Source organism: Mobula hypostoma, chromosome 2 (assembly GCF_963921235.1).
Source record: "Mobula hypostoma chromosome 2, sMobHyp1.1, whole genome shotgun sequence".
NCBI lineage: Eukaryota > Metazoa > Chordata > Chondrichthyes > Myliobatiformes > Myliobatidae > Mobula > Mobula hypostoma.
Window position 1 is genome coordinate 146128482 of NC_086098.1, and position 14829 is coordinate 146143310.

The window sequence follows — 14829 nt, forward strand, 5'->3', positions numbered from 1 at the left end:
TGGCTGAAGCTGAGGTGTGGAAGCCCCTGGCCAGCGTCAACCCACAGAATACGGGGCCCGATAATATACCAGGTCGGGTTCTGAAAGACTGTGCAGCCCAGCTGTTAGAGGTGCTGACGGGTATATTCAACATTTCTCTGGAACAGTCCATTGTCCCCTCAGTTTTCAAGGTGGCAAAGATCATTCCAGTGCAAAGAAGGTGACAGTAACCTGGCTAAATGACTATCGTCCAGTGACATTTACATCAACCACTATGAAATGCTTTGAGTGGCTGATCATAGGGCACGTTAAAACCTTTCTCCTGGCTTCACTGGACCTATTCCAGTTCACTTATCGTTCAAATTGATCCACTAATGACGCAATACCTCTGCACTCCAATCTGTCCTGTCCCATTTGGAAAATAGACTCTCATATGCCAGGCTGCTGTTTATAGATTTCGGTTCGACGTTCAATACCTTCATACCCCAGAAACTGGTGGGGAACCTGTTCTCGCTGGGTCCTAACACTTCCCTCTGCAATTGGAGACTGGACTTAACACTAAGGCCACAGTCAGTCCGTGTGAGTAGCGACGTCCCTCGCCCTATTACGCTGAGCACTGCACTCCCTCAGGCCGTGTGCTCAGCCCGCTGCTGACCCATGACTGTGTCGCAGGATCCAGCTCAAACCGTGCCATCAAGTTTGCAGACGACATAACAGTCGTTGGCCTCATCGAGAACGATGATGAGACGGCGTACAGAGAGGACTGGAGCGGCTGGTGGACTAGTGCGAGAAGGACAACCCAAGCCTGAACGTGGAGAAGACCACGGAAATCATTGTGGACTTCACGAAGGTGCAGATGACCTCTCCCCCTCTGCGAATACATAGCTCCTCCGTAGAGAGAGTTAAGTGCACCAAATTCCTGGGAGTTCACATATAACCTCACCTGGTCCCTTAATATCACCTCTCTGAACAAGGCTCAGCAGTACCTGCACTTCCTAGGAAGATTAATACAAGCAAGGCTCCCACCCCGCCATCTTAACTGTGTTTTACAAGAGCACCATTGAGAGCACCCTGAAAAACTGCATCTTCATCTGGTATAGGAGCAGTTGAACATCGGACCTGAAGTCCCTACAAAGGACTTTGGGAACAGCTGAGAAGATCATAGGGGTCTCCCTACCATCCATTTATCTGAAGCACTGCCTACGCAGAGCCCTTAGTATTATTAAAGATTCCACCCATCCATCCAGCATCCTCTTTGACTTTCTACCATCAGGCAGGAGACTCCGATGCATAAAAACAGGAATGGTCAGGATGAGAAAAAGTTCCTTCCCCTGGGCCATTAGCCTTCTGAACTCCCAGCCGCATCATATTCCAAGTGTCTCTAGTTAATCTGTTCTGTACCTTACAGTATTTAATATTAATGCACTTAAGTTTGTTAAGTATGTGTGAATCATCTGTAGATTTAATCATTACCTTCATAAGTTATTGTGTGTTATGTTCTTTACACCCTGGTTCAAAGAAATGTTGTCTTGTTTCTATATACATTATATACCTGTAAGTAGTTAAATGACAATAAACTTCATTTGATTTGACTTCCCCTACCTATTCTGACTACCAAGTCCATTCATAAGCTCCTTCCTGGCTGCCTTATAACCCTCAAGAACGCTGTCTGATTTTTCTTCTGAAATCTTAAGTATGTTTCCTTCTTCCTCTTGACAATATGTTCCACATCTCTTGTCAATCATGGTCCATCACCCTACCATCATTCCCCTGCCTTAATGGGACCAATGAGTTGGCGCGTGGCCAAGTGGTTAAGGTGTCGGTCTAGTGATCTAAAGATCGCTAGTTCGAGCCTCAGCTGAGGCAGTGTGTTGTGTCCTTGAGCAAGGCACTTAACCACACATTGCTCTGCGACGACACCGGTGCCAAGCTGTATCGGCCCTAGTGCCCTTCCCTTGGACAACATCGGTGGCGTGGAGAGGGGAGACTTGCAGCATGGGCAACTTCCAGTCTTCCATACAACCTTACCCAGGCCTGCACCCTGGAAACACTCCAAGGCACAAATCCATGGTCTCACGAGACTAACAGATGCCTATTACTATTCATGGGACCAACCTATCCCGAATCCTATGTAAGTGTTCCCGAAACAGTATCCACATTTCTGTAGTGCATTTCCCTAAGAACATCTGCTCCCAAGGTCTTGCCCAATCACTTTTAATTAATCCTTTTCCAATTAAATACTCTCTCATATCTTCTGCTCCTATTCTTGGCCAGTCTAATTTTGGACCCAATCTACCAAGTGATCTTGGATTACACACGAGCCAATCTGTTGAAGCAGCCTAGATGAGTGACCTTATCAAAAGCTTTATTAACATTCATGCTGGTGACACCCACTTCGTCAACCTCATCAAACACCTCCTCAAAAACTCAAGGACCATGAGATACAAGATTACTAGTGCCAAGTGTCCATAACGTCACTGTTTCCAGAAGTGAGCAGATCCTACCCCAATATCTCCAATAATTTCCCTAGCATGGACCAGGTGGGCTGAAGGGCCTGTTTCCATATTGGACAAGTCTGTGACCAGAGATGTGGGACTCACTTGTATTTCTGCTGCCCATCTTAAAGGGAGAATCTTGAAAGTTACTCACCGTGGCGATTGTGACTTGCCATCTACCTCTCTTGATTGACTGTTTGATCTCTCCCTGGCCCTCTCTCCATGCCCCAAGTTACTGTCCATCTCAGGTTTGACAACTCTTGTGTCTATTGGACAGTGAATTCAGCCATACCTCAATGCCACCAAATCACAACCTGGGCCCCTCCATAAAACTACTGACCCCAAACCCAACCCCAATCTCCCCGTGTCCCTTCATGCCCTGACCAATCAATAGTCTATTAACCTCTGTCTTAAATATAAAGACTTGACCTCCACAGCTGTCTGTGGCAAAGAATTCCACAGATTCACCACTCTCTGGCTAAAGAAATTCCTCCTCATCTCCATTCTAAGAGGATTCCCCTCTATTCTGAGGCTGTATCCTCTGGTCTTGGACTTTATCACCTCCACATTCACCCTATCAAGGCCTTTCACCATTTGACAGGTTTCAACGAGGCCACCCTCATTCTTCTGAATTCCAGTGAATACAGGCCCAGAGCCAACAAACACTCTTCATATGACAAGCCGTTCAAACTTGGAATCATTTTCATGAACCTCATTTGAAACCGCTCCTGTTTAAGCATATTCTTTCTAGGATAAGGGGCCCAAACTGCTCGCAATACTCCAAGTGAAGCCTCACCAGTGCTTTATAAAACTCTCAACATTACATCCTTGATTTTATATTCTGGTCCTCTTGAAATGAATGCTAATATTATATTTGCCTTCCTCACCACTGACTCACCGTGCAAATCAACCTTTAGGGAATCCTGCACAAGGACTCCCAAGTCTCTCTGTGCTTCAGTTTTTTGTATTTTCTCTCCATTTATTAAATAGTCAACCCTTTAATTTCTTCTACCAAAGAGAATGACCATTTCCCCTAATTTAAGTTTTTCTGCAGTCTCTCTACTTTCTCAACATGACCTAACCCTTCACCTATCTTCATATCGTCTGCAAACTTCACAACAAAGCCATCAATTCCACCATACAAATTATTGATATATAACATAAAATGAAATCGGTCCCAATACAGAAAAGGCTCCCTTTACCCTCACTCTTTGCCTACTGCCAATCAGCAACTGCTTTATCCATGCTAGAATCTTTCCTGTAATACCATGGGCTTGTAGGTTCTAAAGCAACCTCATGTGTGGCACCTATCAATGGCCTTCTGAAAAGCCAAGTACACAAAAATAACAGATTCTCCTTTGTATATCCTGCTTGTTATTTATTCAAACAATTCCAACAGATTGGTCAGGCAAGATTTTCTATTGAAGAAACCATGCTGACTATGGCCTATTTTATCCTGTGCCTCTGAGTACCCTGAGACCCTATCCTTAAAAATCAAGTCCAACATCTTTCCAACCACTGAGGTCAGAATAACTAGCCGATAATTTCCTTTTTTTTGCCTCTCTTCCTTCTTAAAGGGCGGAGTTACATTTGCAATTTACCAGTCTTCCGGAACCATTCCAGAAACCAGTAATTCTTGAAAAATCATTACTAATGCCTCCAGTCTCCTCAGCCTCCACTTTCAGAACCCTGGGGTATACACCATCTGGTCCAGGTGACTAAACTATCTTCAGACCTTTTAATTTTCCAAGAACCTTCTCCCTAGTAACGATAACTTCACAAACTTTATGACCCCAAACATGTGGAACTTCCACCATACTGCTAGTGTCTTCCACAGTGAAGAGTGATGCAAAATAATTATTCAGTTCATCCTCCATTTCCTTGTTCCCCATTACTACATCTCCAGCATCATTTTCCAGTTCTCTTTTCCACTTCATGTATCTGAAGAAACTTTTGGTATCCTCTTTAATATTATTGACTAGCTTACTTTCGTATTCCATCTTTACCTTCTTAATGACTATCTTAGTTGTGTTATGTTGGTTTCTAAAAGCTTCCCAATCCTCCAACTTCCCATTAAGTTTTAGAAACATAGAAACATAGAAAATAGGTGCAGCAGTAGGCCATTCGGCCCTTCGAGCCTGCACCGCCATTTATTATGATCATGGATGATCATCCAACTCAGAACCCCGCCCCAGCCTTCCCTCCAAACCCCCTGATCCCTGTAGCCACAAGGGCCATATCTAACTCCCTCTTAAATATAGCCAATGAACTGCCCTCAACTGTTTCCTGTGGCAGAGAATTCCACAGATTCACCACTCTCTGTGTGAAGAAGTTTTTCCTCATCTCAGTCCAAAAAGGCTTCCCCTCTATCCTCAAACAATGGCCCCTCGTTCTGGACTTCCCCAACATCGGGAACAATCTTCCTGCATCTAGCCTGTCCAATCCCTTTAGGATCTTATACGTTTCAATCAGATCCCCCCCTCAATCTTCTAAATTCCAACGAGTACAAGCCCAGTTCATCCAGTCTTTCTTCATATGAAAGTCCTGCCATCCCAGGAATCAATCTGGTGAACCTTCTTTGTACTCCCTCTAAGGCAAGGATGTCTTTCCTCAGATTAGGGGACCAAAACTGCACACAATACTCCAGGTGTGGTCTCACCAAGGCCTTGTACAACTGCAGTAGTACCTCCCTGCTCCTGTACTCGAATCCTCTCGCTATAAATGCCAGCATACCATTCGCCTTTTTCACCGCCTGCTGTACCTGCATGCCCACTTTCAATGACTGGTGTATAATGACACCCAGGTCTCGTTGCGCATCCCCTTTTCCTAATCGGCCACCATTCAGATAATAATCTGTTTTCCTATTTTTGCCACCAAAGTGGATAACTTCACATTTATCCACATTAAATTGCATCTGCCATGAATTTGCCCACTCACCCAACCTATCCAAGTCACCCTGCATCCTCTTAGCATCCTCCTCACAGCTAACACTGCCACCCAGCTTCGTGTCATCCGCAAACTTGGAGATGCTGCATTTAATTCCCTCATCCAAGTCATTAATATATATTGTAAACAACTGGGGTCCCAGCACTGAGCCTTGCGGTACCCCACTAGTCACCGCCTGCCATTCTGAAAAGGTCCCGTTTATTCCCACTCTTTGCTTCCTGTCTGCTAACCAATTCTCCACCCACACCAATACCTTACCCCCAATACCGTGTGCTTTAAGTTTGCACACTAATCTCCTGTGTGGGACCTTGTCAAAAACCTTTTGAAAATCCAAATATACCACATCCACTGGTTCTCCCCTATCCACTCTACTAGTTACATCCTCAAAAAATTCTATGAGATTTGTCAGACATGATTTTCCTTTCACAAATCCATGCTGACTTTGTCCGATCATTTCACCGCTTTCCAAATGTGCTGTTATCACATCCTTGATAACTGACTCCAGCAGTTTCCCCACCACCGACGTTAGGCTAACCGGTCTATAATTCCCCGGTTTCTCTCTCCCTCCTTTTTTAAAAAGTGGAGTTACATTAGCCACCCTCCAATCCTCAGGAACTAGTCCAGAATCTAACGAGTTTTGAAAAATTATCACTAATGCATCCACTATTTCTTGGGCTACTTCCTTAAGCACTCTAGGATGCAGACCATCTGGCCCTGGGGATTTATCTGTCTTCAATCCCTTCAATTTACCTAACACCACTTCCCTACTAACATGTATTTCGCTCAGTTCCTCCATCTCACTGGACCCTCTGTCCCCTACTATTTCTGGAAGATTATTTATGTCCTCCTTAGTGAAGACAGAACCAAAGTAATTATTCAATTGGTCTGCCATGTCCTTGCTCCCCATAATCAATTCACCTGTTTCTGTCTGCAGGGGACCTACATTTGTCTTTACCAGTCTTTTCCTTTTTACATATCTATAAAAGCTTTTACAGTCCATTTTTATGTTCCCTGCCAGTTTTCTCTCATAATCTTTTTTCCCCCTTCCTAATTAAGCCCTTTGTCCTCCTCTGCTGAACTCTGAATTTCTCCCAGTCCTCAGGTGAGCCACTTTCTCTGGCTAATTTGTATGCTTCTTCTTTGGAATTGATACTATCCCTAATTTCTCTTGTCAGCCACGGGTGCACTACCTTCCTTGATTTATTCTTTTGCCAAACTGGGATGAACAATTGTTGTAGTTCATCCATGCAACCTTTAAATGCTTGCCATTGCATATCCACCGTCAATCCTTTAAGTGTCATTTGCCAGTCTATCTTAGCTAATTCACGTCTCATACCTTCAAAGTTACCCCTCTTTAAGTTCAGAACCTTTGTTTCTGAATTAACTATGTCACTCTCCATCTTAATGAAGAATTCCACCATATTATGGTCACTCTTACCCAAGGGGCCTCTCACGACAAGATCGCTAATTAACCCTTCCTCATTGCTCAAAACCCAGTCCAGAATAGCCTGCTCTCTAGTTGGTTCCTCGACATGTTGGTTCAAAAAACCATCCCGCATACATTCCAAGAAATCCTCTTCCTCAGCACCTTTACCAATTTGGTTCACCCAATCTACATGTAGATTGAAGTCACCCATTATAACTGCTAGTCCTTTATTGCACACATTTCTAATTTCCTGTTTAATACCATCTCCGACCTCACTACTACTGATAGGTGGCCTGTACACAACTCCCACCAGCGTCTTCTGCCCCTTAGTGTTACGGAGCTCTACCCATATCGATTCCACATCTTCCCGGCTTATGTCCTTCCTTTCTATTGCATTAATCTCTTCTTTAACCAGCAACGCCACCCCACCTCCCCTTCCTTCATGTCTATCCCTCCTGAATATTGAATATCCCTGAACGTTGAGCACCCATCCCTGGTCACCCTGGAGCCATGTCTCTGTGATCCCAACTATATCATAATCATTAATAACAATCTGCACTTTCAATTCATCCACCTTATTACGAATGCTCCTTGCATTGACACACAAAGCCTTCAGGCGCTCTTTTACAATTCTCTTAGCCCTTATACAATTATGTTGAAAAGTGGCCCTTTTTAATGCTTGCTCTGGATTTGTCGGCCTGCCACTTTTACTTTCCTCCTTTGTACTTTTTGCTTCTACCCTCACTTTACACCCCTCTGTCTCTCTGCACTGGTTCCCATCCCCCTGTTGTGAACTAACCTCCTCACGCCTAGCCTCTTTAATTTGATTCCCACCCCCCAACCATTCTAGTTTAAAGTCACCTCAGTAGCCCCCGCTAATCTCTCTGCCAGGATATTGGTCCCCCTAGGATTCAAGTGTAACCCGTCCTTTTTGTACAGGTCACGCCTGCACCAAAAGAGGTCCCAATGATCCAAAAACTTGAATCCCTGCCCCCTGCTCCAATCCCTCAGCCACGCATTTATCCTCCACCTCATCGCATTCCTACTCTCACTGTCGCGTGGCACAGGCAGTAATCCCGAGATTATTACCTTTGCGGTCCTTTTTCTCAACTCCCTTCCTAGCTCCCTATATTCTCCTTTCAGGACCTCATCCCTTTTCCTCCCTATGTCATTGGTACCTATATGTACCACGACCTCTGGCTCCTCACCCTCCCACTTCAGGATATCTTGGACACGATCAGAAATATCCCGGACCCTGGCACCAGGGAGGCAAACTACCATCCGGGTCTCTGGACTGCGTCCACAGAATCGCCTATCTGACCCCCTTACTATCGAGTCCCCTGTCACAACTGTCCTACTCTTCCTTGCCCTACCCTTCTGAGCTACAGGGCCAGACTCTTTGCTCTATTGTATGTCCTCTCTTTGGCTTTGACTTCTCTTGTTAGCTACGGTTGTTTCATTTTGCCTTTGAAATACCTCTTCCTCTTTGGGATGTATATATCCGGTGCCTTCTGAATTGCTTCCAGAAATTCCAGCCATTGCTGCTCTGCCATCATTTCCAATCAATTCTGGCCAACTCCTCTCTCATGCCTCTCTAAATCCCTTTACTCCATTGTAATTCTGATACATCTGACTCAAATTTCAGTTAGAATTCGATCATATTACGATCATTTCCCCTTGGGGTTCTTTTACCTTAAGCTCTCTAATGAATCATTTCCGGTTCATTGCACAAGAGCCCATCCAGAATAGCTGACCCCCTAGTTCAACCACGAGCTGCTCTAAAAAGCCATCTGGTAGGCATTCTAGATATTCCCCCTCTTGGAATGCAGCACCAACCTGATTTTCCCCAATCTACCTGCATATTGAAATTTCCCATGACTATTGTAACATTGTCCTTTAGGGATGCATTTTCGATCTCCCATAATTTGGAGACCATATCTTTACTACTGTTTGGGGGTCTGTATGCAGCTCCAATCAGGGTCTTCTCACCCTTGCAGTTCCTTAGCTCTATACACAATGACTCAATACCTCCTGATCCTATGTCACATTCAATATTTACCAATAGAGCAGCACCACCCCCTCTGCCTTCCTGCCTGTCCTTTCGATACAATGTGTATCCTTGGACATGAAGCTCCCAGCTAAAATTTTCTTTCAGCCATGATTCAGTGATGCCTACATCATACATGCCAATCTGTAACTGTGCTACAAGTTCATCTACTTTGTACCGTACACTGCACAAATTTAAATGTGACACCTCCAGTCCTGTATTCATCCTTTTAAATTTTGTCCACCTTTTACATTGCAACTCTTCCTGTTGACTATAATTTTGCAGTATCAACACTACACTTTGCCTCTGTTTGTAAACAGAAAAAAACTCGGATGGTAGTTTGCCTCCCAGGTGCCAGGGTCCAGGATGTTTCAGATCGCGTCCAAGATATCCTGCAGTGGGAGGGAGAACAGCTAGATGTCGTGGTACATATTGTTACCAATGACATAGGTAGGAAAAGGGAAGAGGTCCCAAAAAACCAAAAAAGACTACAGGGAGTTAGGAAGGAAGTTGAGAAGCAGGACCGCAAAGGTAGTAATCTCAGGATTACTGCCTGTGCCATGTGACAGTGAGTATAGGAATAGAATGAGGTGGAGGATAAATGCGTGGCTGAGGGATTGGAGCAGGGGGCAGGGATTCAGATCTCTGGATCATTGGGACCTCTTTTGGGGCAGGTGTGACCTGTACAAAAAGGACGGGTTGCACTTGAATCCCAGGGGGACCAATATCCTGGTAGGGAGGTTTGCTAAGGCTACTGGGGAGAGTTTAAACTAGAATTGTTGGGGGGTGGGAACGGAACTGAAGAGACTGGGGAACAGAAGGTTGGTTCACAAATAGAGAAAGCTTGTAGACAGTGCAAGAGGGAGAATAAGCAGGCGATAGAAAAGGGGTACATTCAGACTGACGGTTTGAGATGTCTCTATTTTAATGCAAGGAGTGTTGTGAACAAAAGTGGATGAGCTTAGAGTGTGGATCAGTGCTTGGAGCTATGATGTGGTGGCCATTACAGAGACTTGGATGGCTCAGGGACAGGAATGGTTACTTCAAGTAGATGTTTTAGATGTTTCAGAAAGGACAGGGAGGGAGGCAAAAGAGGTGGGGGCGTGGCACTGTTGATCAGAGATAGTATCACGGCTGCAGAAAAGGTGGACACCATGGAGGGATTGTCTACTGAGTCTCTGTCGGTGGAGGTTAGGAACAGGAAGGGGTCAGTAACTTTACTGGGTGATTTTTATAGACCGCCCAATAGTAACAGGGATATTGAGGAGCAGATAGGGAAACAGATCCTGGAAAGGTGTAATAATAGAGTTGTCGTGATGGGAGATTTTAATTTCCCAAATATCGATTGGCACCTCCCTAGAGCAAGGGGTTTAGTTGGGGCAGAGTTTGTTAGGTGTGTTCAGGAGGGCTTCTTGATACAATATATAGATAAGCCTACAAGAGGAGAGGCTGTACTTGATTTGGTATTGGGAAATGAACCTGGTCAGGTGTCAGATCTCTCAGTGGGAGAGCATTTTGGAGATAGTGATCATAATTCTATCTCCTTCACAATAGCATTGGAGAGAGATAGGAACAGACAAGTTAGAAAAGCGTTTAATTGGAGTAAAGGGAATTACGAGGCTATCAGGCAGGAAATTGGAGGCTTAAATTGGAAACAGATGTTCTCAGGGAAAAGTACGGAAGAAATGTGGCAAACGTTCAGGGGATATTTGTGTGGAGTTCTGCATAGGTACGTTCCAATGAGACAGGGAAGTTATACTAGGGTAGGGGAACCGTGGTGTACAAAGGCTGTAATAAATCTAGTCAAGAAGAAAAGAAAAGCTTATAAAAGGTTCAGAAAGTTAGGTAATGTTAGAGATCTAGAAGATTATAAGGCTAATAGGAAGGAACTTAAGAAGGAAATGAGGAGAGCCAGAAGGGGCCATGAGAAGGCCTTGGCGGGCAGGATTAAGGAAAACACCAAGACATTCTACAAGTATGTGAAGAGCAAGAGGATAAGATGAGAAAGAATAGAACCTATCAAGTGTGACAGTGGGAAAGTGTGTATGGAATCGGAGGAAATAGCAGAGGTACTTAATGAATTCTTTACTTCAGTGTTCACTATGGAAAAGGATCTTGGTGATTGTAGTGATGACTTGCAGCAGACGGAAAAGCTTGAGTATGTAGATATTAAGAAAGAGGATGTGCTGGAGCTTTTGGAAAGCATCAAGTTGGATAAGTCGCCGGGACCGGATGACCGGACCCCAGGCTACTGTGAGAGGCGAGGGAGGAGATTGCTGAGCCTCCGGCAATAATCTATGTATCATCAATGGAGATGGGAGAGGTTCCGGAGGATTGGAGGATTGAGGATGTTGTTCCTTTGTTCAAGAAAGGGAGTAGAGATAGCCCAGGAAATTATAGACCAGTGAGTCTTACCTCAGTGGTTGGTAAGTTGATGGAGAAGATCCTGAGAGGCAGGATTTATGAACATTTGGAGAGGTATAATATGATTAGGAATAGTCAGCATAGCTTTGTCAAGGGCAGGTCATGCCTTACGAGCCTGATTGAGTTTTTTGAGGATGTGACTAAACACATAGTCATAGTCATACTTTATTGATCCCGAGGGAAATTGGTTTTCATTACAGTTGCAGCATAAATAATTAAATAGTAATAAAACCATAAATAGTTAAATAGTAATATGTAAATTATGCCAGGAAATAAGTCCAAGACCAGCCTATTGGCTCAGGGTGTCTGACCCTCCAAGGGAGGAGTTTTAAAGTTTGATGGCCACAGGCAGGAATGACTTCCTATAACGCTCTGTGTTGCATCTCAGTGGAATAAGTCTCTGGCTGAATGTACTACTGTGCCCAACCAGTACATTATGTAGTGGATGGGAGACATTGTCCAAGATGGCATGCAACTTGGACAGCATCCTCTTTTCAGACACCACCGTCAGAGAGTCCAGTTCCATCCCCACAACATCACTGGCCTTACGAATGAGTTTGTTGATTCTGTTGGTGTCTGCTACCCTCAGCTTGCTGCCCCAGCACACAACAGCAAACATGATAGCACTGGCCACCACAGACTCGTAGAACATCCTCAGCATCGTCCGGCAGATGTTACAGGACCTCAGTCTCCTCAGGAAATAGAGACGGCTCTGACCCTTCTTGTAGACAGCCTCAGTGTTCTTTGACCACATTGATGAAGGAACAGCAGTAGATGTAGTGTACATGGATTTCAGCAAGGCATTTGATAAGGCACGCCATGCAAGGCTTATTGAGAAAGTAAGGGGACATTGCTTTGAGGATCCAGAACTGGCTTGCCCACAGAAGGCAAAGAGTGGTTGTATATGGGTCATATTCTGCATGGAGTTCAACCCAGATAAGTGTGAAGTGGTTCATTTTGGTAGGTCAAATATGAGGGCAGAATATAGTATTAATGGTAAGACTTCGGGCAGTGTGGAGGATCAGAGGGATCTTGAGGTCTGAGTCCATAGGACGCTCACAGCAGCTGCACAGGTTGACTCTGTGGTTAAGAACGCATACAGTGTATTGGCCTTCATCAATCGTGGAATTGAATTTAAGAGCCGAGAGGTAATGTTGCAGCTATATAGGACCCTGGTCAGACCCCACTTGGAGTACTGTGCTCAGTTCTGGTCGCCTCACTACAGGAAGGATGTGGAAGCCATAGAAAGGGTGCAGAGGAGATTTACAAGGATGTTGTCTGGTTTGGGGAGCATGCCTTATGAAAACAGGTTGAGTGAACTCGGCCTTTTCTCCTTGGAGCAACGGAGGATGAGAGGTGACCTGATCGAGGTGTATAAGATGATGAGAGGCATTAATCATGTGGATAGTCAAAGGCTTTTTCCCAGGGCTGAAATGGTTGCCACACAAGGACACAGGTTTAAGGTGCTAGGGAGTAGGTACAGAGGAGATATCAATAGTAAGTTTTTCACTCAGAGAGTGGTGAGTGCATGGAATGGGCTGCCGGCAACGGTGGTGAAGGCGGAGACGATAGGGTCTTTTAAGAGACTTTTATAGGTAAACCAAGTAATTTCTAAGGTAGGGACATGTTCGGCCCAACTTCGTGGGCCAAAGGGCCTGTATTGAGCTGTAGGTTTTCTATGTTTCTATGTGAACCAACTACATCATCTTCAGCACTATCACTCTGGTCCCCAGCCCTCTGCCAAATTAGTTTTAACCCTCCTGAACAACTCTAGCCAACATGCCTGCAAAGATAATGGTTCCACCTTGGGTTCAGGTAAACCAGCCCATTTGTACAGATTATAGTTTTCCCAGAAGAGATCCCAATAATCCATAAATCTGAACCCATACACTCTGCACCAGTTCCTCAGCCACGCAATCACCTCCAAAAGTTAACCTATTCCTACCCTCACTGGCACATGGCACAGGCAGTAATCCAGAAATTACTATCCAGGAGGTCATGTTTCTCAACTTTCTAAGTAGCTCCCCAAAGTCTTGCTCACCTTGTTTACCTATCTCAGTGGTGCCAATATGCACCAAGACATCTGGATGCTGACCCTTGAGAATGCCATGGACCCAATCCAAGACATCCCTGATCCTGGCACCAGGGAGGTAACATACCATCTGGGTGTCTCCATCGCATCCACAGAAGCTCATCTCTGTTCCTCCAACTATGGAATCTCCTATCAACACTATGTCACTGTGGCTTCCTCCCCCCGGGAGCTCACCCCCACTAGACGTATCTAAAGATGTGTAATTATTTTGAGGGGTCAGCCACAGGTGTACTCTGCACTGGCTGTGCATTTCCCCTCCTTCTCCTGACAGTCACCCAGTTACCTGTCTCCTGTAACCTAGGGGTGACTACCTCCCTGTAGCTCCTGTCAATCATCACCTCATTCTCCCGTACGTGTCGAAGGTCATCGAGCTGCAGCTCCAGTTCCTTAAAACGTTCTCTGAGGTTGGTGCACCTGGTGCAGATGTGTTTGCCTCCCAGTATTCCCTCATCTCACACACAGTACAAAGGTACAAAACACTGCCCCTGGAGCCATTCTCACTACACTACTATGCCCGAACAGATGAGGAATAAACAAATAAGAACAGAGAGACAGTAACGTTCCAGATACTTTACCTCACCCAATCCTGATCAACCAAAGCCACTCTAAACACTGGTACGCTCAAAAGAATGACCGCTCCGCTTGCTCCTGTGCTATTTCTATTGGCACTTTCTACTGAATCCCTCCATATCGCTGCCAATCCCAGACCCTTATCTCTAGCCCATCCATAACCATATTGACCCCACCCACTGATCTCTGACCCACCCATAACCCTACTGCCCCAAAGACCTGACGACTGCTCTTCGGGGAGGGGCAGGAATAGAGAGCCCACTTACCCAGGGCACCCTGGCAGATATCAGTTCGTGTTGCTCCTTCGACAATGAACTTTGGGTTTGAGCACAGTTCCTGTGGAGAGAGGGTGAGGAGAGTGATGACCTGAAACACCAGTGTACGGAATGAGGAGGAGGGGGGGAGAGGGAGGGTGTGTGTGTGTGTGTGTGTGTGTGTGAGAGAGAGAGGGCTGTGTGCGTGTGAGAGAGAGGTGTGTGTGTGTGTGTGTGTGTGTGTGTGTGAGAGAGAGAGAAAGGGGTGTGTGTGTGTGTGTGTGTGTGTGTGTGTGTGTGAGAGAGAGAGGGTGTATGAGAGGGGTGTGTGTGTGTGTGTGAGAGAGAGAGGGTGTGTGTGAGAGAGAGAGAGGGTGTGTGTGTGTGAGAGAGAGGGTGTGTGTGAGAGAGAGAGGGGGTGTGTGTGAGAGAGAGAGGGGTGTGTGTGTCTGAGAGAGGGGTGTGTGTGTGAGAGAGGGAGGGGTGAGGGGGGGGTGTGTGTGAGAGAGGGTGTGTGTGTGTCTGAGAGAGGGGTGTGTGTGTGAGAGAGAGGGGGTGTGTGAGAGAGAGGGGGTGTGTGAGAGAGAGGGGGTGTG

The 14829-nt window shown here is 45.5% G+C and overlaps 1 protein-coding gene across 1 annotated transcript in view; it reads right to left on the minus strand.

Annotated features, from left to right (window-relative positions):
* LOC134342561 (calpain-2 catalytic subunit-like) overlaps positions 1 to 14829 on the minus strand; it is an 80195-nt gene that overhangs the window by 37693 nt on the left and 27673 nt on the right. Inside the window, exon 2 of the mRNA XM_063040853.1 lies at positions 14246 to 14315. Within this exon, the coding sequence (XP_062896923.1) occupies positions 14246 to 14315 (70 nt within the window). The remainder of the gene's footprint in view (positions 1 to 14245; positions 14316 to 14829) is intronic.